Source organism: Loa loa (genome assembly GCF_000183805.2).
Source record: "Loa loa unplaced genomic scaffold supercont3.7, whole genome shotgun sequence".
NCBI classification, from domain to species: Eukaryota; Metazoa; Nematoda; class Chromadorea; order Rhabditida; family Onchocercidae; genus Loa; species Loa loa.
In genome coordinates this window covers 28,767-52,197 of record NW_018108187.1, presented here as the reverse complement: position 1 = coordinate 52,197, position 23,431 = coordinate 28,767, and the positions used below count along the sequence as shown (strand labels likewise).

The following is a 23,431-nucleotide window of genomic DNA, read 5'->3' as shown; positions in this document are numbered from 1 at the left end:
GTTGCCGTTTGCTGTTCTCGTTGCCGTTGCTGCCATTGTTGTCGTTGCTGTTCTTGTTGCCGTTGCTGCTCTCGTTGCCGTTGCTGCCATTGCTGCCGTTGCTGTTCTCGTTGCCGTTGCTGCTCTCGTCGCCGTTGCTGCTCTCGTTGCCGTTGCTGCTCTCGTTGCCGTAGCTGCCGTTGTTGCTGTAGTTGCTGTTGCTGCTGTCGTTGCCGTTGCTGCCGTTGTTGTTCTAGTTGCTGTCGTTGCCGTTGCTCCCGCTGTTGCTGTAATTGTTGTCGTTGCCGTTGCCGTTGCTGCCGCTGTTGTTGTTGCTGTTGCTGCCTTTGTTGCTGTTGCAAGAAGGTCCGAGACCTAGTGGTAGTAGTAGTAGTAGCAGTTCGTGCCGTTGTAGTCCGCGTTGTACTTCGACTCGTTGTTAACCTGAAATTGTTTAAGCAATGCTTTATATCATACTGTCCGTTAGCATAATATTTTATAGTTTCAATAACTGACCTGATCTTCAAATATTTCGTTGAAGATAATTACGAAATTTATTCATATTTTATATATGCATATTTGAAATCCATAAGCAACGAAGTACTTTTTCGAGCTTGCAAGAAACTTAAACTAAGATTTTGTTTTGTAGATAAATTCAAAGTGCAATGTTAGTTTATGGTGCAAGCTTTTTAAATATTTCTTTTTGACTGTTAAGTGAATAAGCATAGTGATATAGTGCAAATGCCAGCCGTATAGCAGTATAAATTGTACGCAAGCACTGTCGCTGTGGAAAAAGTTGAGAATACATGCTGAAATACAAATCTCCAAGTTCACGCATGACTGAGTGTATTACCAATTTTAGATCTCACACTTATCACTCCAGAGATTCAGAAATGATAACTATTATTATCGTTGTAATTACGATTATCCCTGATTACTTATAATTTTCGCTACAAGATGATGATTTTGAATACCAAAGTGGATATAACTGCACAACAATATTTAAAGCAAACGATCCGAATAATCCGTGCGAGCGTAAAAGATTGGCTAAACAGTTGGCACGAGTAGTTGATATTTATTTTGTCGCCTACTGACTTTATTTTTAAAAACATTTAAGCGCAACATATTTTCCATAAGAAATTTAGAGCGCAATAAAATAGGTGGGAGCTGTTAATTACGCGAGTCTTTTCTTTCATCAAATAATGATTTCTTTCATGAATTTTTAATCTCATACACAAAGTTTTCATTAAAAAGAGAAAGTTAACCTTTGACTGACTGGCTTAACAGTCAGCGCTTCTGGTCTTTGCAGAGCAGATCGTTGAAAACTATTGGAAAACTTAGCAGAAAATGGCCCATAAGGTTCAACATACTTTTGTCTGGGGGAAGGTGTTGACCAACTTGGCATTTTACGAGTAATAATTGGTACCTGAAAGCTGTTTGTCTGTAACTTTGCTATTCCACTCATTACTTTATCCATTTACTATAACGTCAATAAACAAATTAGCTAAATAACTGCGCCAGTTCACTGAGGTAAATGATTCCGCTTTTCATGAGAAACATACGCTTGTTCGTCCAGCATTTTTGCCGTTTTTGTGTAGAACAAATGTTGGCAGATAAGGCACTAATTCATCGTATATATCGTTTTTATCAGCCAATTTTTTGAGATCGTCTTCGAAATTATAATCATATGGTTTCGGATTGCTAAACTGTGTCTCGTCCAGCAATTTTTTTTCTGTAAATTGTTTGAATTATTTTCAAAAAAATTCACAAGTAAATCAAAATATCTTTAGTACCACACAATTGTTTCCCTCTGACCTGGCATCTCCTTAACCTGCCTAGGACACACTGAAAAAAAAACAAAAAAGAGAGAGAGAAGGAGAAGGAAGAAAGCTTTGCACATTATTTAATTATCCTTCATATTAGCTACCGCTTTGGATTCTAGTAAGAAACCAAGCGGTGAAGTCCAAAATAGAATGGTCCAAGTAATGGAATTCAAAACTAAGACCCAAGATGTACTAAAAACTGGTGTACCAAGAAGCGGTGAACAGTGTCGAGCAAATTTATGTTTATCCTTAATAAATGTTAATACTGTTGTTTTATAGGAACTTCCTGATGGTCGAATTGGATTACTTTTTAAAATAAATAAAAAAGTAAAAGAGTGGAAAAAAGGAAAAGCATTTGCTATCGGTTTATTGCGAGGTTGCGAACTCTACATCAAGAGCTGCAGAGGTAAGAATAAAAGTTATAAGTGATTTTTGCTATCTTTCCTTGAACAGTCAAAATGAGGCAATTTTTTTTAAACCAAAAATATGTATGGTCCGCGAAGAAATTTCCGGTGATGTTCAAGCTGTGAATTGAATTTTGTGGAAAAATTCCAACCGATTTTCAAGTAAAATTTACTGACAATTTAATCTTATAATTTCTGCAATGACTTTATGGAAATTTTTATTCTGCAGAAGTTCATTTCAATAGTTGAATCTCCCATGCACGAAAGTATGCAAAGAAAATACAAAGTTGCTGTTAAGTATAAATCATAAATTTATTGAAGTGGCATTTGAAGTTACGGATTTGATATTCGGAAATGCGCTAAGTTAGATGATGAGAAAAGAGTTGGGTAAGGAAACACATCGTTCTACGTAGATTAAATAGCGTAGGACCACTGACATCTCTACACACTTTGAATTTTATTTTATGGTTGTGATCTGAATTTGTATGAGAGAACTTTGCATGAGCACGTAGCATTTGATAGCCAAGCCAACAAAATATTTTTTACTCAAATTGAAGTTTTCTCAAAATTAAAATTTTCATACATTCGTAATTAGCACTTAAAAACCAACGGTGGACGTACTCACTGACCGAACAGGCAAGTCAAATGGATAATCATCAATAAAAGCTTACCTATTTGATAGATTTCACCTTCGGCAGCCGCCTTCGATGTTTTTGCAATGGAAAAAATAAGAAGCGCTATAAGTGAATGAGGCGATGATGACCTCCAGTGCTGTTTCCATGAAATTATATTTTGCATCTTTCTTATTTTTATCAATAGTAACCTGAATACAAACACTAATAAGTTTTTTTCAATGTTCCATATCAATCAGAGGTTTAGAGAGCTTTAGTGCAGGTCTAATCATAGAAACAACAACTATAAACAGCAAAAATTTCAAAATCAAAAGAGAACAAAAATGAATTTAATTGAATTAATGATAAATCAAAGATGGAGTTGCTCTGGAAATGAACCAAATAGCGTGATTTCTCGAACTGCTTCTTGAAATCAACGCTACTTAACCATAAGACTAAAATAAAATGTGATTACCTACATATATTGCAAGACATGGAATAAATGAAGTGATGAATTGTTATTATGTTTAAACAAAGAATTAAAACATTTGCTAATTGTTATAATAGATCAATTATAACTATTTTGTGGCTATAACCATTATTATAATTAATGAAATATGAATAATACCGTGTATTTATCACACTATATATTTCTTCAATCTGGATCAATTAATAATAATGTTATGATTCTCTTTCAATAAAATATAAGAAATTATTATTTGTGAGTGGACAAGCGGTAATATGAAAATGAAGATGATTTCATGATTTCAGAGTTGCGCAAGTCACAGGATAAAATGCGAGGACGATTCTTTATTTAAAGGTTACAGGAAGGATAGAAGCCATGATATAAGAAATAATCATTCAATAAATTTTATTTAATCTGATCAGAAAGGTAAATTCGGAATTTGGAACAAGGATAAGAAATGATGATTTTTATTAAGATATTGTGAAGAATAATTAAGGAATTGGTTACTAGTTTGAAATATGCAAAATGTTAGGTGAAAAGTGAACTTATAAACAATAATTTAATTCATTTATGAATAACTATTACAACAATTATCTTGTTAGAAGTTTTGTCACGCTTTTTTGTCATGCTTTTTGTAAAAAGAATCTCTATATTTGGATAAAATTGAAATGACTGTGCAAAAATGAATCACAATAAGTTTACAGAAGGAAGGTAGAAAAAAACGCTCCAAATCTAGTATTTCCTGAATTTTACATACTTCGAACTGAATCTCTTATTCAAATTCTCATCTTTCGTATAAAGACTATTCCGGAGCAGGAGTTGAGTCAGAAATGCCATGTGGTAGTAGGTGACTTGTGGTTCCAATCCGACTTGTGTTTCCGATTCTGATTTCAATCCATTATTTACTTCAACTCGATAAGCTTCTGCTTTTAAGGCTAATTTCAGATAAACAGTCTGAATAATTTCCATACTGAACTAATAAAGGATAAATGAAAATTTAAAGCACTAGATCTCTAAAATTAGTGAAAATGATATGCAATTTAATTGTCCTAGAATGGCTGATCACTGTACAAGATATTATGTACACAGCATAGTTGAATAAGTATTTCAAGTAATGTTTGGATTTGAAAAATCTTTTGGACCAAAATATCTAAATTTTCTGATTTCAGAAAATTGCTGTTTTGGTATTGAGCAGGTTGAGATATCGTAATATTTATACATTGTTAATGATAATGCATTGAATTTGCATAAATCAATCGAAATACAACAATAGGAACCCATTAAAATCACTGAAACTTATGAAAAATCAAGTACACTTGCGATAAATACGAAGAATTCTCGACTTCAGAACTACAATAATGCACAAAGAGAACGTATGGAGTAGCCAAGGTCCGTATGTCCATCATATTGCTAAGAGAGACAAGCGCAAGTTGATCTCACAAAAAATTGCTTTATTGTTGTGACATAGATACTGAGAAATTATGATAATGTTGTACATTTTTATCTTTTTTCTTTTGTCATTACACGTTTCCAACTTACTTCTCTCTTTCTTTTCCAGTCTTTCGTTTACAACATTTTATTATGTAGAATAATTATCACCAAATGAGAGAAATCCCAAATCGTCATTTAGTTCTTATTTGACAATATGTTGCTAAAATATTTACTACTCCTCTTTTCCACGAAGAAATCCTTTCTGAATGACTGTTTTTTTTTTTCACTTCCAGTTTCAACTAATGCAAAAGTTTCGGAAATCATGTGCTTCCTTTAACTGTTACACATATTAATTAGGGAAAAATGGTTGAAAATTCTTTTCAACTAATTTTCTTTTGGTCTCGAATTAAAAATTTTGCTTAATCACTGAACTTTCTGAATTTGTTATCTTCTGTTATAATTCTTAAGATGAATTATCTTTTATTATCAGATAAACTTATATACCAAAATCTATCGATTTATTATACTGTTCTTATTATTATGTCACTCGAAAGATAATTCACCTCAATCGCAGTAAATGATGATCAGATGGGTATCAATCATATTAAATTTTAAAGAACCGCGAAATACTAATTGCATTGGTTAAAGAGAATGGCAGAAAATTTCAAAAAATGATAATATGGAAAGGACTCTTATCAATTTACAAATTGGGAAAAATGACTTTGAAGCGATATTGTTTGTAAAGTGAAATTATTGACATTTATAAGAAATGTAATAAAATAAGGTTGTGAAATTGACCATAACTTAATTGGAATGAAATGGAATTATTAGAAGAATTGTAGGTAGAGAGTTTCAAGATAACTTATTTTGCACCAATTTGATAAATAAATAAAGTATGATTAAAAAAGAAAAGCTTAAAAAATCTTTTTAATAAAATTACATTCATTAATCAAATGATAGTTCTGAAAGAATTTTAGGGAAATAAAATTTGATTGAATTATATCTGTTAAACAATTAAACCTATCGGATAAATACTGTATTTGTAGTTTCGCAATGATGAAAAATTCATTTTTTGTTTTGTTCAAAGCGATGGTTTTGCTCAGAAAGCATTATTAAACAATTTACATACAAAGTTTTCATACCTTTGCCGAATACCTTAAATCTTATCTTCTATCCACTGTTTAGATATCATCAAATAATGATCTGTGTTGTTCCCTTTGAGTATATCATGATAATGATTTTTTAAGCATAAATCGAGAAGAAATACATTTGTATGAAATGATAGGAAGGTTGGAAAAAGGTTTTAAGTGAAAGACTTGCCAGAGTGAATTAAGGAATTAACTTTGCAAAATGATGGATAATAACTGGTGGTATGAAAACAACCAACGCAAATTCAGAAGTAAGGGAACACATTAAGAGACCTATTGATTGAGATCACAATTTCATCAAGATCTGGGAATTAATCTGATCAACGCTGGAAATTGATAGCTTAACTACTGTGAATCAGAAACAGAAACAAAAAGAAAATATAAGCCAATCTTTGTTGAATCGATAATGAAAGCCAGTGGTATTGCAAGTGATTATACTGATAATTGTTTATCTTCGTTATCATCAAAAATTCAGTTGGAGTGAACAATTTAAACCGTTTGTTAATTAGTTCATTAAAATAAACAACGAGATAAGCGTGAATGATAGGGCTAGTTGGACGACTGGTTTGTTGATTGGCTGATTGGTCGTTTGGATGGGGATAATAGAATGATATTTATTTGCAAAATTCGACAATTCGGTGTAACTGACAATGTCAGCGTTTACCAAAGAAAAAAAAACTTCTCAAATTCGCACTTTGGAAATGAAATGAATAAAAATCATGGGGAAGATCGGACGAGAGCGCTACAAACTGGATCGTTTCGCTCTTCTCTCGTCTTCTGCTGTGATTAATTACGATGAGCGATCCAACGTTGGCTACCTTTTTAAAAATCTTAAACCCATGGCTGCAATTTCCATTGCATGCTATCGGCATATATACATGATTTTCGATGTGCGGTCGACCTATTCACATATATACGACATTTTTTGTTTGCATCAGAAGCGACTAAAGAAGAATGGGCAGAAAGGTTTCTTTCTGCTCTATTACAATACTTCATTATTTGCAGTTTACAATCACGCTAAGTTCGAACTTCAGCAGCATATTCGATGTTTTTGCACGATATGGCATAAGATAGTGCTGGTTTACTAATATCTCATTTAATTTCGTATAGCTTTTATTAACTCTGAGTGATTGCAAATTGTAAATAGTTGAACATTATGAAAACATTAAGGAGCTTTTTCATTATTCTCCTTTACTCCTAATAAGCTTCTACCGTAGCTTTCTTTCTATCCTACCGTAGCCATATCATGAGCATCTCTCTCAGAACACATTTACTTAAATATCAAACTTCGTATCTAAATTCATTTAGAAAAGAATGTAGGAGAAAGTTGTAAAGGGAGAGACCTCTTGTCATTCATTTGTGAATTTATCTTTTATTATATTCTAACCGACTCTGTGATGTCCATTCATTTTCATAATCCTGCGGCATTTTCCTCAGTGGAGGAGAATGATCTGTGATCGACTACAGAAAGAAACTAACTTTTCTGGAACTAGAACATAGAAGTATCTCATTTTCAAAATACTTCTGCTGCTATTTCATTTGCCTGCAGTATTTCAGATTTCTAGGATAATATAAATGTTTAAGTCGAAAAAAGACTAAAGAAAACATTCAACGGGCATAAATGAAGGAATGGATTAAACGGAAAAATCTACACCCATCTTCCGGAAAAACCATGCATTAGCTTTTTTTTACTTCTGAAACTATTATTTTTTAATTCAATTTTCAAGCTAACTTAAGCTAAATTATAGTTAATTTTGACTACTTATAAAAGCAGTCATTGCATGAAAGCACTTAAAATAAGAGAACCTAATAAGAAAAACAAAAAATGGAAGCCAAACGTGCTTCAGAAGAAAGCAAGGGACATTTGGTATTCCCAGTTCTGACAAAATGACGTTCTAATCATTCTAGTAAGTTCTCACAACTTAGACGCATCGCTGTGGGTAGATCTGTTGGTTAGTATACTGAAACAATTAAGCATTTAGTACCATTCACAAAGTGCAAGAGAAATTGAAGGTGGGAAGGTATAAGAGTAGCTTTCGCATAGTACCACATTGTGACACAAATATTCCCTCTTCTATTAAAAATTTTTTTTTGTGTGTTGCAGTAATTGGAAGTTTTAAAAAGTTTCTCTATTATTGAAAAATTAATTTTAAATAGACGAGAAATTCAAATAGACATCTATCTTATTGTGCCAATCAGTAATTCTCAGAAAAGAGATGGAGTAGACTCGCAATAATATCACAGCAGGGGACAAGTAGAAGTCATGAGAAACGTGCAAAAACCCTTTTAGATTTTTAAACAAAGCACAAAGCAAAGATGACCAATATCGAAACATCAATTGGTTCATTACGTTCCCGAAAGAGGGGGTAAAAACCACCTTTTATGTGGCGGTATAATTAATTCCTTCAATATTTCGTATCCCAATCTTTCACAGCGTCCTTAGGCGTCTTATACATCACTTGATTTTCCGAGTTTTTAAAAGATCATAATAATGAAGAAAATGTGACTCCCTAAACTAGGCCTTAAAAATTATTTTTATATTTGGCGCTCACATTTCAAAACTTTACATGAATCCCAATTTGCTCACTATTCGATCAAAAATTTTATTTCAGAATAAAACATTCAACGAAGAGAATAGTGAATGGCACAGACCCATGCACCAATACGGTTAAATTGTTGGTTTCAAAACCAAACACCTCTCACTTCCTTTCTTCATCTACAGCGTCAGCACTTCGTTATTTTTTTTTTCAGCTATTAATCGTCTCATAATGTATCGTTAAAATTCCATCGCTTCTATAAAAATCAAATTTTTTTCGGAGTAACGGCATGGAAAACCAGCTCCCTTGAAATTCACTTGCACTTAACTTCCCTCATTTTTCACTGAAAGATTCTTGCTGCATTCCATGAAAAGTAAAATTAAAATGTCACAGTACTCAATTGGTTCTTTAAACCTGTTTGACAACTACAGCTAAAAATGTTATAAACTTTTCTTTTTTTTTGAACTAATATGATTAATACATTGAATCTTATCACAAGACAAATGCATAAAGTTAGATAAAAATCGTTCATATTACAATATTTTTTCCTTTCTTGGTTAAAATCCAAGAATGTTCACAATGATAAAATTCAACTGAAAGTATTATACAAAGTTGTACTTATCTTGAAAGTAATGGAAAGCATTATTTATATTTGGAGCATTCCAAATAAGCCATTTCTTTTGTGATAATGATTGTTGAATTTTGAATTAATTCCAACTGATCCGGAATGAATAACCGTTTTTGCAATTCAGTGCTGATATTATGCATTTTAATAGCACTGTAAAAGGTGCACTTTTAGACTTGAATCATCCTCTGACGGATATTACTGAGAAGAATAAAAACATTTTTGTTGGCTAAAAAGAAGTTGTCATTTGCTTTGTACCGAAACCAGCAATGAAGCCAGAATTCATTTTTGGAGTAAGGTAATGAGGCAAATTTTATTCGTTCATCAATGAAAATGATTAATTATGATAATAAAATTTTCGAATTAATTTTTGATTAAAATTCGTTGAGTTAGCAAATTTCTTTGCGCCAACTAATTTAACACACATAGGGAGAGAATAGAAAAAAAGCCTTCGCTAATGAATTAAAAAAAAAAAAAACAGTAAAGAAAAATTTAAAGATACGAATACTGAAGATGTTGTTAGAGAAGGACATTGATATCATCGTTCAGAATGAAAAAGGAAACAACTCTTGCATGAAAAGAAAAGAAAGAAGCCGCGTGCTTAAAATTGGTTTCAGGTAATGTTGAACTTGGTAATACCCGAAGGTTTCCCACATTCGTGTCAGAATTTCAACGATGCAAAAAAACTGTCATGCAAAAAATATATTTCTGGTTTTTGAATGATAAGATCAAGCGTTTCAATCATTACCACAACTTATTCCACTAAAACACTACGCGATAAACCAAATAAATTTCTTCAATTACCCTCAGAAATACTGGGTAATCTCTTTCTTGTTAGCCTTAAATCAAAATCTGAAAGTAAAGAAACTTTATCGACTTAACAGCAATAAAGGTATTCGTCTCATGAAATGATCGTTTTAAACCATGTAATTAAATCGAAGTTGAAATGATGAATGTTGTGCAGTAATTATTGTATTAATTCTAATTAATTTGTCATTTTGTTTGGGAACTTAAAAAAATGGCACAAAGTTTTGTTTTAAATCTGAAACTTATCTCTACACAATAAAAAATTGACTGTTGCAGAAAATTTAATAACATATTATGATAGCTTCTTCGCAGAAATGTTTTTTTTAAATTTTTTATGCGATAATATCCGGTCGAGATCGAAATTGGGAGTTTATAATGATGTTGTAAAGTTCGATTGAGACATGTAAATAAAATTGAAGCGAACTTTAAATCATCTTTTACTCCTTCACAGCTCATTCATTTTATCCGTCGTTTCCATTCCATACCATTGTTGACAGTTGAACATAACGAATAATTAGATGAAAAATGTAAGTGAAGAAGAGGCGGAGGTGAGATTGTAACTCATTCCTGAAATGAAGGTCATAAGAACCTTTCTCGAAATTAGTATTTGACATACTCCAATTTGTCCATGTCTTTCCATATGATCCTTTTACTCTCTTGTTATCTCCATCTTTGTTAATCATACCGATCATGTTTCCAGAAATTTCAAAATTATCAGGGAAAATTTCATGTTTGTTGTGCTATTATCATTATCATTGCTCTTCCTGTATACTGTCATTGCTATATAAGTTATTTATACTGTCACATAGCTTCATCTTGTCATTATCATCAGTTCCATCCGACTCATTTATTGTGTGAGATGGCGCATTTCGTTCAGAATTAATACAAAACTTTTCATTATATTTTCCATTCTTTTTTTTAACAAATTAAAGTGTTTAATTTATTTGTTTAAACAACAAGTGTCCTTTTCTATTGTTTATTCATTAAAGCTTTACCTAGCTTTCAATTTCAAAGCATTTTTGTGCCTAATTTTCGGTTGTTTGACAAGCAGAAAATGAAGTTAAACTTTTGAATGCTTTCTGAAACACTGAAGACATGGAGAGAACAGCTTCTGTACCAACTATCATCCTTAGTCATCAAGTAATTGTTTGCTGTACAATTATTTATTACCTGTGCAAGGTGTATCTAAGAATCGATAACTGTCTACTGTGTGCATAAAGTACAAATGTGTACAAAGTCAGTTGTATAAAATACAAGTAATATGCAGAAGAATAAGTTCACAATGATACCGATGATAAAGAAATGGTGATCTTGAAATGCAGGCTCGTCGATTTTATAATTTTGAAGAGTATGCAATGGTTCGGTGGCTGTAAGTCCTTTAAGCACTCATGAAATATTCCGATTTTTCTTGGAATTAAGGATTTTGTTGGATTGTTGATGGAAATTGACATCGGGAAGCGCCAATTTTAGGTTTAAAAACTGAATGTAGTAAAACTTCAGAGTAATTTAGAATGTCCTGGAATCTGACTAACAATCTGCAACATTTACGTGATATGTAAATAGTAAGTATTGATGGGAGAGTCAACATTATAAATGATATAATTTGAGCAATTAAATGGCAGTACTGTAACAAGAAGGAAAATATTGAGATCTAAAAAAATTTTGTGCAATATTGGTAAACTCGTCATTTTAATTAGTGGAAGTTTGTCACTCTAGTTTGGTACATTCTAAAGCATTTCAAAAGACCAATAAGACGGTTAATATTAATTAAATGTAGAATTGTGAATAGCTAATCAAATGGATGAGTAAACGATTGGTAGGGAAACTCAACAAGGAGTGTATTGAAAGGTAACTTTTCACTATAAATTTCACTGCCACTGCAAAGTGCATGCATAACATGAATGACCAATGACCAATGACCAAACTAGTGAACAAAAATGAATGTAAATTCCACATAATTTATATGCATTTACATCTATGTTGTCGCAAATCAATCTGTAAGCAACTTGTGTATTTTATTCATTGAGTATGGTGGGTAAGAGAAAAAAAGGGCCGCTGCGATGAATGACCATTAGGATTGGACTCACTGAGAACGTCCAAAGGTCTATTTTGGCTGTTGCTTGAATTTAGGACCAATTTTGCTAGCTCTTCTTCTACCGAATAGAATGACTTTTGGACGAAAATAGAAGTGGAGAAATCGATGTTATATTTTGTAAGAAAAATGAAATCAAAATTGAGTGAGTGTGGTGCAGTAAAGCAGAAAAGGGAAATTCATATTTAAAGCGATGGTTGGAGCGGAAGAGAACGACATCCATCTCTATTGCTCATCTCTCATCTTTTGTTTCGACTTTTCCTAATTATTGATCTATATCTTTTCAGCCAAATTCAGAAATGATCAGAAGACTGATTGTTTGAAATGTTTTTTTCATTTTACTTATATTATATTGGTACTTTACTTTAACTCTTTGGAACTTGTTTACTGTTTTGCTTTGATTCCAGTAAGTTATATTTTCCATCAATATTTATGTGAATCTTCTTGAATGCCAACTATCGAACTACCCCTGGGAAGAATGATAATTGTTTGTTCAGATTTTTCCAATTCCAATTTAATTTCCTATTCAAAAATTGTTTTTGCTTTTCTTTGTATTCAACTATAAATAGTGTAAAGCGATTTAATTTGCTAATCATATCAACAGATCTCGCATGTATTGATCACGAAATTCACATTCGTCCTGACTTTAGTTGGTTTAAAGTTTTTCAGGTTAGTATATTAGTCCAGCTATATGTGTCATTTAGTAAAGCGAATTAGTCGAACAAGAAGAACTGAGGAAGGAAGAGAATCAAATTTGCGGAAAATTGTATTTTACCCAGAAAGAGGTGTTCATCGATATGAAGAGGGAGGGATGCGGGGAATGCGGCAGCACACGACAGGTGGTCCTGATGGGTCGATCGAATTACTGGGAGATAGGATAGATGACATAATGAAGGTCATTTTGAACCAATGTGAAATTTTTTCATTAATGCTTGATGGGAAATTGGAGTAGTGTGGTGCCACTATAAATGGTCAGTCATCTTGTCATCTTGACATGCCTGTTGATAAAAGGAGTTGCCTTGGAGCAACGAGACGGCATAGCTATGAAGTTTTTGGCTGAAGTGAGTTTCAGGAAGTAAAGGTAGTAATAGCGTAATATATATGTAATACTTCATCCTAAGCTTATCCTCCTAATTTTTCTTCCTTTTATTGTTCAAAATGAAGATTAAAACACAATCCTGAGACGAACCTGTTTATAATTACCTATATTTTAATATTTCAAAAAACATTGAATATTCTCTACAAGTGTTGCGTGTACGCTCATATTGTTTATGCTTTTTTTAAACTGACTTTTTAGAGCTAAAGATCACTATTCATGATCTTCTACTACTTCCTAAATGATTATCAGATTTTTATGGTCCTTTAACGCGGCGACCTTTTCTATAATCCAGGTCAGATATCTCTTTTTACTCAAAACAATAATTAGTACTTTGTCCTTCTCTTATCATATCAGTCTGTATTGTTGTCTGTCTCTCAATATTAAACATCTGGTTTAGAAGGACTTTATAGCGGAATTACTACAAGAGAATATGCATATATCGTTATTGTCGTTTATTTGTTTCCCTCAGCTTACAATATATTTCAGGTGTCGGGTTTAACATCCGGTGAATCTCGTCCCAAGACCTAAACATAATAAGGTAGTACAGAAATGTCGGGTCATTTTACTACTTTTTTTTTTTTTTCTCAGCATTTCTGTGCTACCTTATTATTTTAAAAAGAAACCAAAAGGAAAGAAAAACAAAGGAAAATATGGTGCAAAGGAACCGTTATCAGAGTTTCTAATGGCCCATCAAATATTTCAAGCCTTACTGTTCAGTAAGACATCCATAGCTTTCTAATTAAATAAATTATTAGTATTGGTATTACTTGATGTTTTTAAAATCATCACTTTTAATACTATTCCAATCATTGTCATGTTTATTTCCCCCCTTTGAAAGCTCTAAATTTATCACATTTATTCAGACCTCAGTACTGTCTGCAACATTCTTTCCATTCTTTGCACGGATACATTCCCAAAATTCATTCCACAGTACTCTCAAACGTATCTTTCTGCAATGTTTCAGATCAAATTTTTAGATTTTCAAAAAGTTTGCTCATATCCAACCATCAAATATTCCGTTTGATTTACGCATACTTTGACTATTTTCCAACAAATGGTGCATGGAATTTTGGTAGGATTCTTTGCTATTTATAAATCCAACAATCGATTTAGTTATCCATCTGTCTGTATTTTCCTTTTTCCTTCATGACCTTCAAATCTCACCACAAATAGCTGGAATTTTACATTCGGACGTTAATTTACATTCGGTTAACTCTATCATATAGCGCAGCAAGTTGAGGGAACGGGGTTGCTAAAGGGACTTAAAGTTTTGGCTCATGTGTCGTGCTTCAAAGGCTTCCCTTGGCTTACCAATACATTGGTCACATCACTCAATTTGCTTTGTTCATAGACGATAGCTATGAGAGTCACCGATGGCCCTGTCGTAATGTGATTTTCATATGTATATCCATTTCAACGATACCTCCGTGTCTGTCATCCACTGGTCTGTCTGTTCGTCTGTCCCTTCCTTTCCTTCCTTTTCCCAACAAGATCCAATTTAATCACCATTTCCAATCAGATAGACCGAATGGGAAAAGGGTGGAGGTGAGATCACTGGCGATTCGTCTCTTCCCGTCACCTCTCCCCAATCTTGGCCCTTCCCAGGCCCACCACGCAATGACTCATCACCAGATGCAGCAGCAGTAGCAAGCAAAAGCCAAGCTGTAAAACCATCAGATAGCTAAATGTCCTTATCAAGATTTCTATTATATTTTAAATTTCTGCGCTTGTACATCACTCTGTCCAACATTAAGACAAACATATCCAAAGATTAGAAATAATTTATAATATATTTAGGGATTTTCAAAATTAAATGCGTAATAGTTAGTCTAGCTTGAAATCACAGTTTTGTATGAGCAATTATATGTATTTCCTGTGTTTCACTCGTTGAAACCCTTTACGTATTGTAAAAGTCGCTTAGTGAACTTAATCAGGAAGCAGTCATCAAGTAAAAATATAAGATGTCATCTGTAATTCAAATATTTGATTATTAAATCATAAATGATCTGAATCAGGACCTTTGGGTTCGACATGTCTTTGGATCAATTTTATCATTTCGATAGGTTACTATATGCAATACTTTAAATATAGCAGCGGACTACTATGTTAGGGTCAAAGGTTATTAAAGCCATCCTTGAAGTACCTACTGTGGCAATTCCTTAAAAATAGCTTAGTGACACATTTCTTTCCTGTCATTTTTAGAATAAATTTACAGTATGATGTTGAAATGTTCCACTGTATATTGCTGTTGTTTATTACTTATCGAAAAATATAAAACAAACATTACAAATGCGTTCCTTCCATCTTTTGCGTTTGTAACTATCGTCTTCCTTCCTTCCTTCCTTCTTTTGACCAACAATCATTTATTGTGATGACTTCTCCTTCTGGATGTCACTCATCATATATGTACAACTTATTTTCACTTTCGTCACGTTCCAGCGGTTACTGAAATTCGTTGACAGTTGCTATTCTTCAGTGAGTTATTCACAAAAACTCGTCTCAAAATTGAAGTGATAAATTACATTCTAATCAAATTTTCCTTACTTAACATAGCGCAGAGTGACTTCAGTTTTCTTTGCTTGTCGCAGTAATTCATTTGAATAAGATGATGTTCTGATTAAATCAACTTACTGAAACAGCAGACTCTTTTTAAGACGAAAAATTAAGGTAAAATGGACAGAAGGCACACCTATCTCCTCATTTCACACTGATTTTACTACATCTTCTTAATCATTTCTTAATTACTATGGTCTTTTATTAAATTTTCTGATGGGCAATGCTTGATTTGTTCTGTCATCACAATAAATGTACTGAGACAATTTTGGTGCCACTATGAGTCATCGGAACGAAAATTTTCGTGAAATTTTCAAAAAAAATTTAAGTCTCCTCAAGATGAGTAATTTTCTCCTCAGTGAACCATTAGTTTAGATCATTGCGGAGAGCGATGTTAACAGAACAAGCCGTCCTATCGATCCCGTGTCATCCCATCTATGTCACCGTGGACGTCTTTAATGGATTGATAACATGGTGACGATCACTGATCATTCATCTCTATGAGGATTTGGCATATATTTATCATACCCGTAACCTTTCCATATCTCGTTGACCATTATCCGTGCACTGACACTTATCTCTGAAATTCTCATTCTTATCTAGCAGTAACCCAATTTAGCCTATGGAGCTGAATAATCTAAAACTAATCTTACAAATAGAAGAGGTCTTTGCATGAATAGGAAAGGACCAATTCCTGATTCTCGATTCATTAACATTCTCATTTTTGGTTGATTCACAATGTTGTACGCATATATTGTCAAAGCAGCTTCCTTCTAACGTTTTCTTTTTTTCCGGTCCCAGCTACTTTTTTAGATTTCCTTGTGTCTCATTCCCAACTCAGATCCGTAAGCATTTTTGAGAGAGACTGTCTTTAGATTAACCTTACGAAAGAATAGTCGGAAGAGAATGTTTTGAAAAGTTTTAAAACTAGCTGGTCTGAGATGTAGCCATATGTGAGCTACGTTTTACAACCTCACTTTTACTGTGCGTATTCCATCGATAGGATAGAAAGCCAAGTTACTTATTTGCTTGAATTTTACTTATTTACTTATCTGGTGAAATTTGCTTATCTGCGTCTACGTCCACTTATTTACTTATCTACGTGAACTTACCCATTACTTATTTGTCAGTAGTGAAATTTGAAATTTTTAGACATCAAAAAGTTTTTGCTTTAGACTTTCCTGAGCAATGTGCTCAAAGAGAGAACGTGACCCTGAAACACTGAGGATGGATCCACTAAGATTAAAATTTCACTAAGGTAAAATTCAGCCAAATCTGGCTGATAAGATTAGATGATATTGAACAGATAAATTTTCCTAATTGACTTACCTATATTACTGAGATCGATATTTGGCATCAGGGATCCAAATTAAAAAGTGGAATTGAGATGCAGTGACACTTGATAAAATTCTTAAGGATACACCTGCTTTGGCCGTCAGTAACCTCGTTCCCTGTTATATAATGGGTAAAAATTTGTTTTGTAGTTACATACTGATATCATAGAACTAGTACCATATAAAAACTGTTTAGGCCAAAGCGTTATTGCCCTATTACTAATATGCGCCATCACCGCCCATTTCTGATAATTATTGCAAATCAAAATGAAGATTTGCAGGGATATACTGAGAAGCGTTTTGTTAGGCATGGATGAAGCGCCAGTTATGGAGCACCTCTCTTATGGAAAAGGTTGCAAGCAAATATGAAACGTTGTAAAATAAGTGCTTCAGACTTTAAATCACTCCATAAGAAAGCAACATTTTAGTTTTTGACATGAATGTTGTCTGCCTAGATGTCGTCTGTCGAAAACAGGGAAGGGTGATACGAGGATTACAGGAATGACTCGCTTATATCATCTTAGAAGAGCGTATCGAAACGAGTCTATGTTAAAGGGAATTTACATCACAAAATAAACTGTTACATCATCTGTATTCAAATTGTGATCCTTTCTTACCGGTTAATATTTATTTGCAAGATCTTTGTAAATTTTTTGAGAATCTTGTTTCTTTAAAAATTGATAAGTTGCAGTTCTAGATGAATTGCAAACTGCAGATGATGTAATTCAGGAGGATAATTTAGAAACGATATCTAATGTTACTGTGGCTGCCGCCGATCCATTTAATCAGCATGTAAGCTTTCTATTTACTCATAATTATTTTAAGAAGTTCAAGGTTTTCTGGTTATTTATCTATTAAAATTCCTGGAAAGTTTCTTTTGTTGAATTGGTTTTAGGCATTAAGGCATTAAGTTTGAGAACTTCGAGTGCCTCAACATGACTTCCATAATCTTTTTCCCTTATTTTAAAAAGGTTTTCAGGATTATTCGGTAGATTTCCAAATGGAATCAATGACGCTCAATGCTGATTATCCGATGAAACCAGAAAGGAGGGCTTCTCTGGATGGATACAACGAAAATACGACGGAGGTACTTACAGAAAATACCATGCCGGGACCAGAAAATTGGGAGCAAAAAGATTACGATCAGAATGTTTTTTCCATGGAAGAGAGACTCTGGAAAAAATACTCGCCTGCCCAGGAACCGCTTGTTTCTGACGATCGAGCCAAAGAAATGCACAGTGTCCGAGAGGAGTTGAAGGATGATATTGCTCCAAGAATCCATAAATCACCATTACAGGATGATAAACAAAGCAGACGCGATTTCATGTCATATGACTACGACAAATTCAATAGCAACTTTGCTAACAATAGCTTTGTCAGCAGTGATAATGCCAGCGAATTTAATCTTAACTACGCTGATAATAATAATGATAACACTGCTAATAATATTTTGACCAAACCAAGGAATGATGACCTACCAACCACCTTATCGCAAGGTAACAAGATGTCAAATGATGTCCAGTTTAGTTCGTTGGCAAAACAAGCCAATGGTTTTGAATTAATTAGTCACAATGATTCAATTACAACCGAGACAAATGACTGTCGAAATGACAGTGGGAATAATTTGAAGGTAAGTTTTATTGATGATCTCGTGAAAGTGCTGCACTGTGATCTGTTCTGCAAAACCCGACTTGCCATCTTGAAGTAGCCAGTAGTTGAGGGCGGCGAATGTTTCTCTATAATGAAGATTAAGCTACACAATTTACTATAGTACATTTGACCAACAAATGAATTGAACAGAACGATATGACAGCTTCAAGCCTGAAAAGTATCCCTTGTAAAAGATGATGATGACTGCGCGTAGTAAGTTTCACTTGTAAGTTTGAAAGGTCTCTTTCCTTTATGTATACCTTTCTGTTCGTCGTTTCTCTGGAAAGGAAAACAAATTTGTCTCATTGTTTGCGCGCTATTTAACGCAGCTTTAAATATAATTTTGTTTTCAAAATGACCAATGTATGAATGTTTCAGAATGCTCCAACTAAAGAACAATCATCAGAAGATTCATTAAGAAAACTGGATGATGTCAGGAAAATCTCGGACAGGCTAGAAGCATTCAGTAAGAATAATGAAGTAATGTTCAGTATTTTTCCGAAGAATCTAAATTTCCTTGACATAAAACAGTGTAATATGCAAAATGACTTACGAATTCTCAAAAGTTTGGATCGCATTTTGACATTATATCACATCTTTAACTGGAAAAAAAACAAGCAATGGATGAAAATAAGTATCCGTTGGAACTTCTGTTTATAGGTTTCGAGTATCCTCCTGGAAAGTTTGCGGCCAAAAATTGAGGAGACCGAGATGCCAACAAAAGGTTTGTTGTGTGTTATTTTTTTCAAACTGCGATCCCAACGGTTCAAATATTTTAAGGTTTAATTTAGGTATTATAATTGATAGTTCTCCAGAAGAAAACCTGTCCGGCATTTTATGTTCAAAAGGTTAAAGTAATTTGCCATTCACACAAACAAATTTTCAAAAACCAATAGTAGAAAGCCATTTTGAACAATTTGCAACAGATGAGACAGGAAAGGGAAGGAAACAGAAAGCAAGAGTAGAAATTACTTCTGTCTAATTGAAATTCCAAAATGTTGGATTGGTCTTAACTTACTCCCGAAGAGACTCTATTATATAATGTATAAAATGAGCCTAAATTGTATCGCTGTCATTATGGATAAGTAAAGACTTCACAAAAATATCAAAGTTGGCCGCTTGCATATTTCAGGAGTTGTATCCAACTTGAAATCATTGTTTGAAAGCAACGCCGTTCACAACAGTAATGACACATGCAAAAGTGCCAGCTACAAACTTGGCCAGTTCATAGTTTTTTTTTTTGGTTATTTTGTTTTAAATGCACGTTTTAGAACATCGTTGAGCCGAATTCATTTCCTAAATATATTTAAGTTGTAAATTGTTTCAAAGACCGATCAATTTTGGAATTCGATTGAAAACGACAAATGAAATCCGACATACCTTTTTTCGGCGGGTCTTCATCATCATCCAAGAAGCGTTTCTCCTAGTGAATTATAAACGAGGGAGGATTTAGGCCCACTTGGCTTCTGCTGTATAACTGAATCCTCTTAACACACTTATCTACATTATCTCCTACTCTCTTATCATCACTGAAAATAAAATTAAACACATTCTTATGTGAATTACAAGTATTTCAAAGTAATATTAGCTTCTTTATTTTCTGGCGATTGCTTATTTAAATTACCTTTCACAACAAAATACAATTAATTGCAGAATATGGAGTTGGCCGATCGTCGGGTACGTTGAATAAAGGCGTATTTCATTAAGATATCGGAAAATGTCATCTTTTCCTGAAACTACTGATAATTTTTTTCTGAATATTTGAAATATATGTTTGAGTATATACCCAACACTTACATCGATACTAGCCGTGTGTATTATTTATATATTGTATCCACGGTAATAACAAAATATCTCTTCATGTTCACCACTTTTTATCATTACGAACACAACCGATTACCTATTTTTTTAATGCTTAAAATAGCTCTATAACCAATAAATTTATCGTTTCTCACTAATATCACACATAATTGACAGTACGATGAAGTTTTGACAAGAGGAATAATACCACACAAGCCATCAGTTCGATGACGTACGTATTTTTTGTCAAACTGTGTCACTCAGTCGTTAGTCGATGTCGCAAGATATATTCAAGATTTAAATTAAACAGAAAATATCGAATTGTTTTTCTGTTGTTTACAATCATCAGTAAAAGAGAGCCCTTATTGTTCTATTTGGATTTTTTCACCACCGATTATTTAGAAATTGAGAATTCTATAAATGAGTTAAGACTATTATAGAAGTCCTTCTTATGTGAAGTACCTCCGTTAAAGCTTTTTCTTGATTCACAATCTTTATAACTCCCGCAATGAGACAGAAGCTGAGATCTGAGTTCAAAACTTTTTGTATTAAAACATTTATTAATCAAAGCAATAAAAAATGAAAAATCAACTAATAGTAAATGCTGAATATGTCACGAATAGAACGGGATCTTTAATGATCTTATCAGTGGTTATAGCAAAAGGGTACAAGTCGATTGTTCCTGTAGAAATTAAAGTTATGTTCAAATAAAATTTCTACCAGACAGGATGATGAAATCCTGAAAATTAAGGCAATGAGGAGGATATAAGTTAACAATGGTGGGGATTTCACTTTTTCTTAGCATCTTTCTCTGCACAATGAACCATGCTAAGGGATAGCCATATCTCCCTGATAACCCCGGTGAAGCTTACAAAAGCTTTCCCCCAATCTTAGGCATATATATGGAAAAATCCTATAGTCGTTTATAAACAAATGTACTACAACGCATTGAATCATAAGCTACAATATTCCTTTCGCAAAGTGCATTCCCTGCAACATATCCTCAGCCCAACAAAGAACGAACCCTTGTACCTGAACCATCCACAACATCGCACAAACTGTCAACAAACCGATAGTCAACTATTGTCAAAGATAACGACAATGAATTTGTTAGTTGATTATATTGCTTGTTTATTGTATAACTTATTGCTTACCATTTTATCGCTTACTATGTACTTGATACTTTTTTTTCCTTGTTGTTATTAACTAGTAATATTGTGCGAGGACAATATTACATCCCAATAAACTTATACCGCTGAAAAACGAAGTCAATGAATTAGCTTTTCCGACAGTATTAACTAAGAAAGATAATGGAAGTGGCAGTACGAATTTGTAATAGTTTGCATTGACTTCGTTTTCAGAATGGAAACTGACAGGAATCCTAAACATAACTGGGATATAACTGCAGTTAAGATGATCAAATTGAGATCAGAGAAAAATCGAACTGGAAACGAACGACATGGAAAGATTGTCAAATACAAAGATTTCAGATCGAAGACCAAAGGTTATGGGAAAAAGACAGCAATTAATTCATCTGATGGCAAAAGCAGTTGGTAAGATAGGAAAAAATTTATTTAGAAAACTTTCGGAGGGCATCGGGATGAATGGAAACAATTTGCTCAGCCGAACATTTTCCTTGAAAAGGATGATTTTCGAAAGGAAAGCGGGGAGAAGTTCGAAAGAATGCTTTAGCGTTTCAGGAATATTTTGAATGTTGTAAAAGCCGAGTGATTCAGCTCATCTTAATGATATATTATAAAGTTCAGACTAAGTTTTTGAAGATTTATTTTCATACATATCATTTGCATATGCACATGTCTGCATATGTCATTAATGATATTCTACTGATAAACAGTCAAGCCTGAAAAAAGAAAATAAACACAGAGAGGAATTAATGAATTTCATCGAAATTTTATGCTATAATCATATGCGACAAAGAAGATCGATGTAACACCGAACTATTTGTGGTTTTTAAAGAAATCTTTTTCGTGTTCCTGAAAAATGAATCCATTAATAAATATGCAAATTCTTGACTCATTGTGGTTCTTAGCTGTCAAGAGCGAAAGAACTCTTGGCAATCAAAGGCAGGCTGTTATTTATACTTTCCTATAAATGAGTCGTAGTTTTCAAGTGCAAACTTTCATTATTTCGTTAATTCTAAAGTGATTTCGATGGAAGCTCCAACGGAAATCTAGAATTTTAGCGAAATTTAAAACCCAATTAGCATTCGCACTGTATAGCTAAGTTTAGAACACAAAAATGTATGACAACAGAAAAAAGAAGCAAGAAACTGATTCATTTCCCAATTTGGTAATAGTTTCTTGATTCTCACTGTATGATATATGCTATTGATATGAGCGTGATACTGCATTTCAAAGTTGGAAGTAAAAATATCCGGCAAAAGGCACGAAATTCATGGTTCCAGTATTACTGAAAGAATACAACTCGAATTTATAGTATCACTGAAATTATGGAAGCAAACAAATTCGAAAAAAACAATTGCTAAACAAATCAGAAGGTAAGCAGGTAGTTGATAAGGAAGTCACAACAGAATGTTCAAGAATGTTGAATTTAGCACTTTGATAAAATCATTGAGTAGTCATTGATCAAATTTAAATGATTTGTATGGGCAACCACATGTAAATATTTCATCCCGCACTCACTAACGGGAACAATTATCAAAGCGACACTATCATTTTTTTTTTTTTTTTTGGTAAATAGGGCCAAGCTTTTCACAGAATGTTTAAAAGATCTTGCATTACCAGTACTTGCAGTTTGCATTAGCTGCATTTGGCCAATATAATAACTTAATCAGAGGATAATCGATAAATGAATGAGTATCAAAATTCGGACAGAAATGACAATTAGGAGATTTGAAGTGAAATTATATTAAACTCAACAAACGGCGAATTCATGAAATTTGCCATCTTAAAATTTTCCATGCTTTAAAAACAGTAGGATCGTAATGTGAAAAACAACAATAAGTATCGAAATTTTTGAGTATCAAAATTTTAGTTCACATTTGCTCGGCAAATTTGAGGTCCAAAAAAAGAAAGTCTCTGGAATCAAAAC

General features: G+C 33.2%; 6 protein-coding genes across 6 annotated transcripts; 3 read left to right on the top strand and 3 right to left on the bottom strand.

The window, feature by feature from the left end:
- Positions 1-652: 652 nt before the first annotated feature.
- LOAG_00906 (hypothetical protein) lies at positions 653-1,801 on the bottom strand (the record flags this gene model as incomplete). Its single annotated transcript, XM_020445583.1, has 4 exons — positions 653-788; positions 1,245-1,405; positions 1,542-1,711; positions 1,795-1,801. 4 exons carry the CDS (start codon positions 1,799-1,801, stop codon positions 653-655), a joined length of 474 nt encoding a protein of 157 aa, XP_020303975.1.
- A 2,214-nt stretch (positions 1,802-4,015) lies between these two features.
- Positions 4,016-4,252, bottom strand: LOAG_00905 (hypothetical protein; the record flags this gene model as incomplete). The annotated part of the gene is made up of 1 exon (XM_003136445.2): positions 4,016-4,252. The coding sequence occupies one exon, from the start codon at positions 4,250-4,252 to the stop codon at positions 4,016-4,018; it is 237 nt and encodes a 78-aa protein (XP_003136493.2).
- Positions 4,253-6,581: 2,329 nt separating this feature from the next.
- LOAG_00904 (hypothetical protein) lies at positions 6,582-6,950 on the top strand (the record flags this gene model as incomplete). The annotated part of the gene is made up of 2 exons (XM_003136444.1): positions 6,582-6,828; positions 6,868-6,950. 2 exons carry the CDS (start codon positions 6,582-6,584, stop codon positions 6,948-6,950), a joined length of 330 nt encoding a protein of 109 aa, XP_003136492.1.
- A 7,570-nt stretch (positions 6,951-14,520) lies between these two features.
- On the bottom strand, positions 14,521-15,385 carry LOAG_00903 (hypothetical protein; the record flags this gene model as incomplete). Its single annotated transcript, XM_003136443.2, has 2 exons — positions 14,521-14,703; positions 15,305-15,385. 2 exons carry the CDS (start codon positions 15,383-15,385, stop codon positions 14,521-14,523), a joined length of 264 nt encoding a protein of 87 aa, XP_003136491.2.
- Positions 15,386-17,218: 1,833 nt separating this feature from the next.
- LOAG_00902 (hypothetical protein) lies at positions 17,219-19,260 on the top strand (the record flags this gene model as incomplete). The annotated part of the gene is made up of 5 exons (XM_003136442.1): positions 17,219-17,261; positions 17,601-17,701; positions 17,889-18,539; positions 18,938-19,025; positions 19,220-19,260. The coding sequence occupies 5 exons, from the start codon at positions 17,219-17,221 to the stop codon at positions 19,258-19,260; spliced, it is 924 nt and encodes a 307-aa protein (XP_003136490.1).
- A 2,032-nt stretch (positions 19,261-21,292) lies between these two features.
- LOAG_00901 (hypothetical protein) lies at positions 21,293-21,916 on the top strand (the record flags this gene model as incomplete). The annotated part of the gene is made up of 2 exons (XM_003136441.1): positions 21,293-21,468; positions 21,721-21,916. 2 exons carry the CDS (start codon positions 21,293-21,295, stop codon positions 21,914-21,916), a joined length of 372 nt encoding a protein of 123 aa, XP_003136489.1.
- Positions 21,917-23,431: the final 1,515 nt, after the last annotated feature.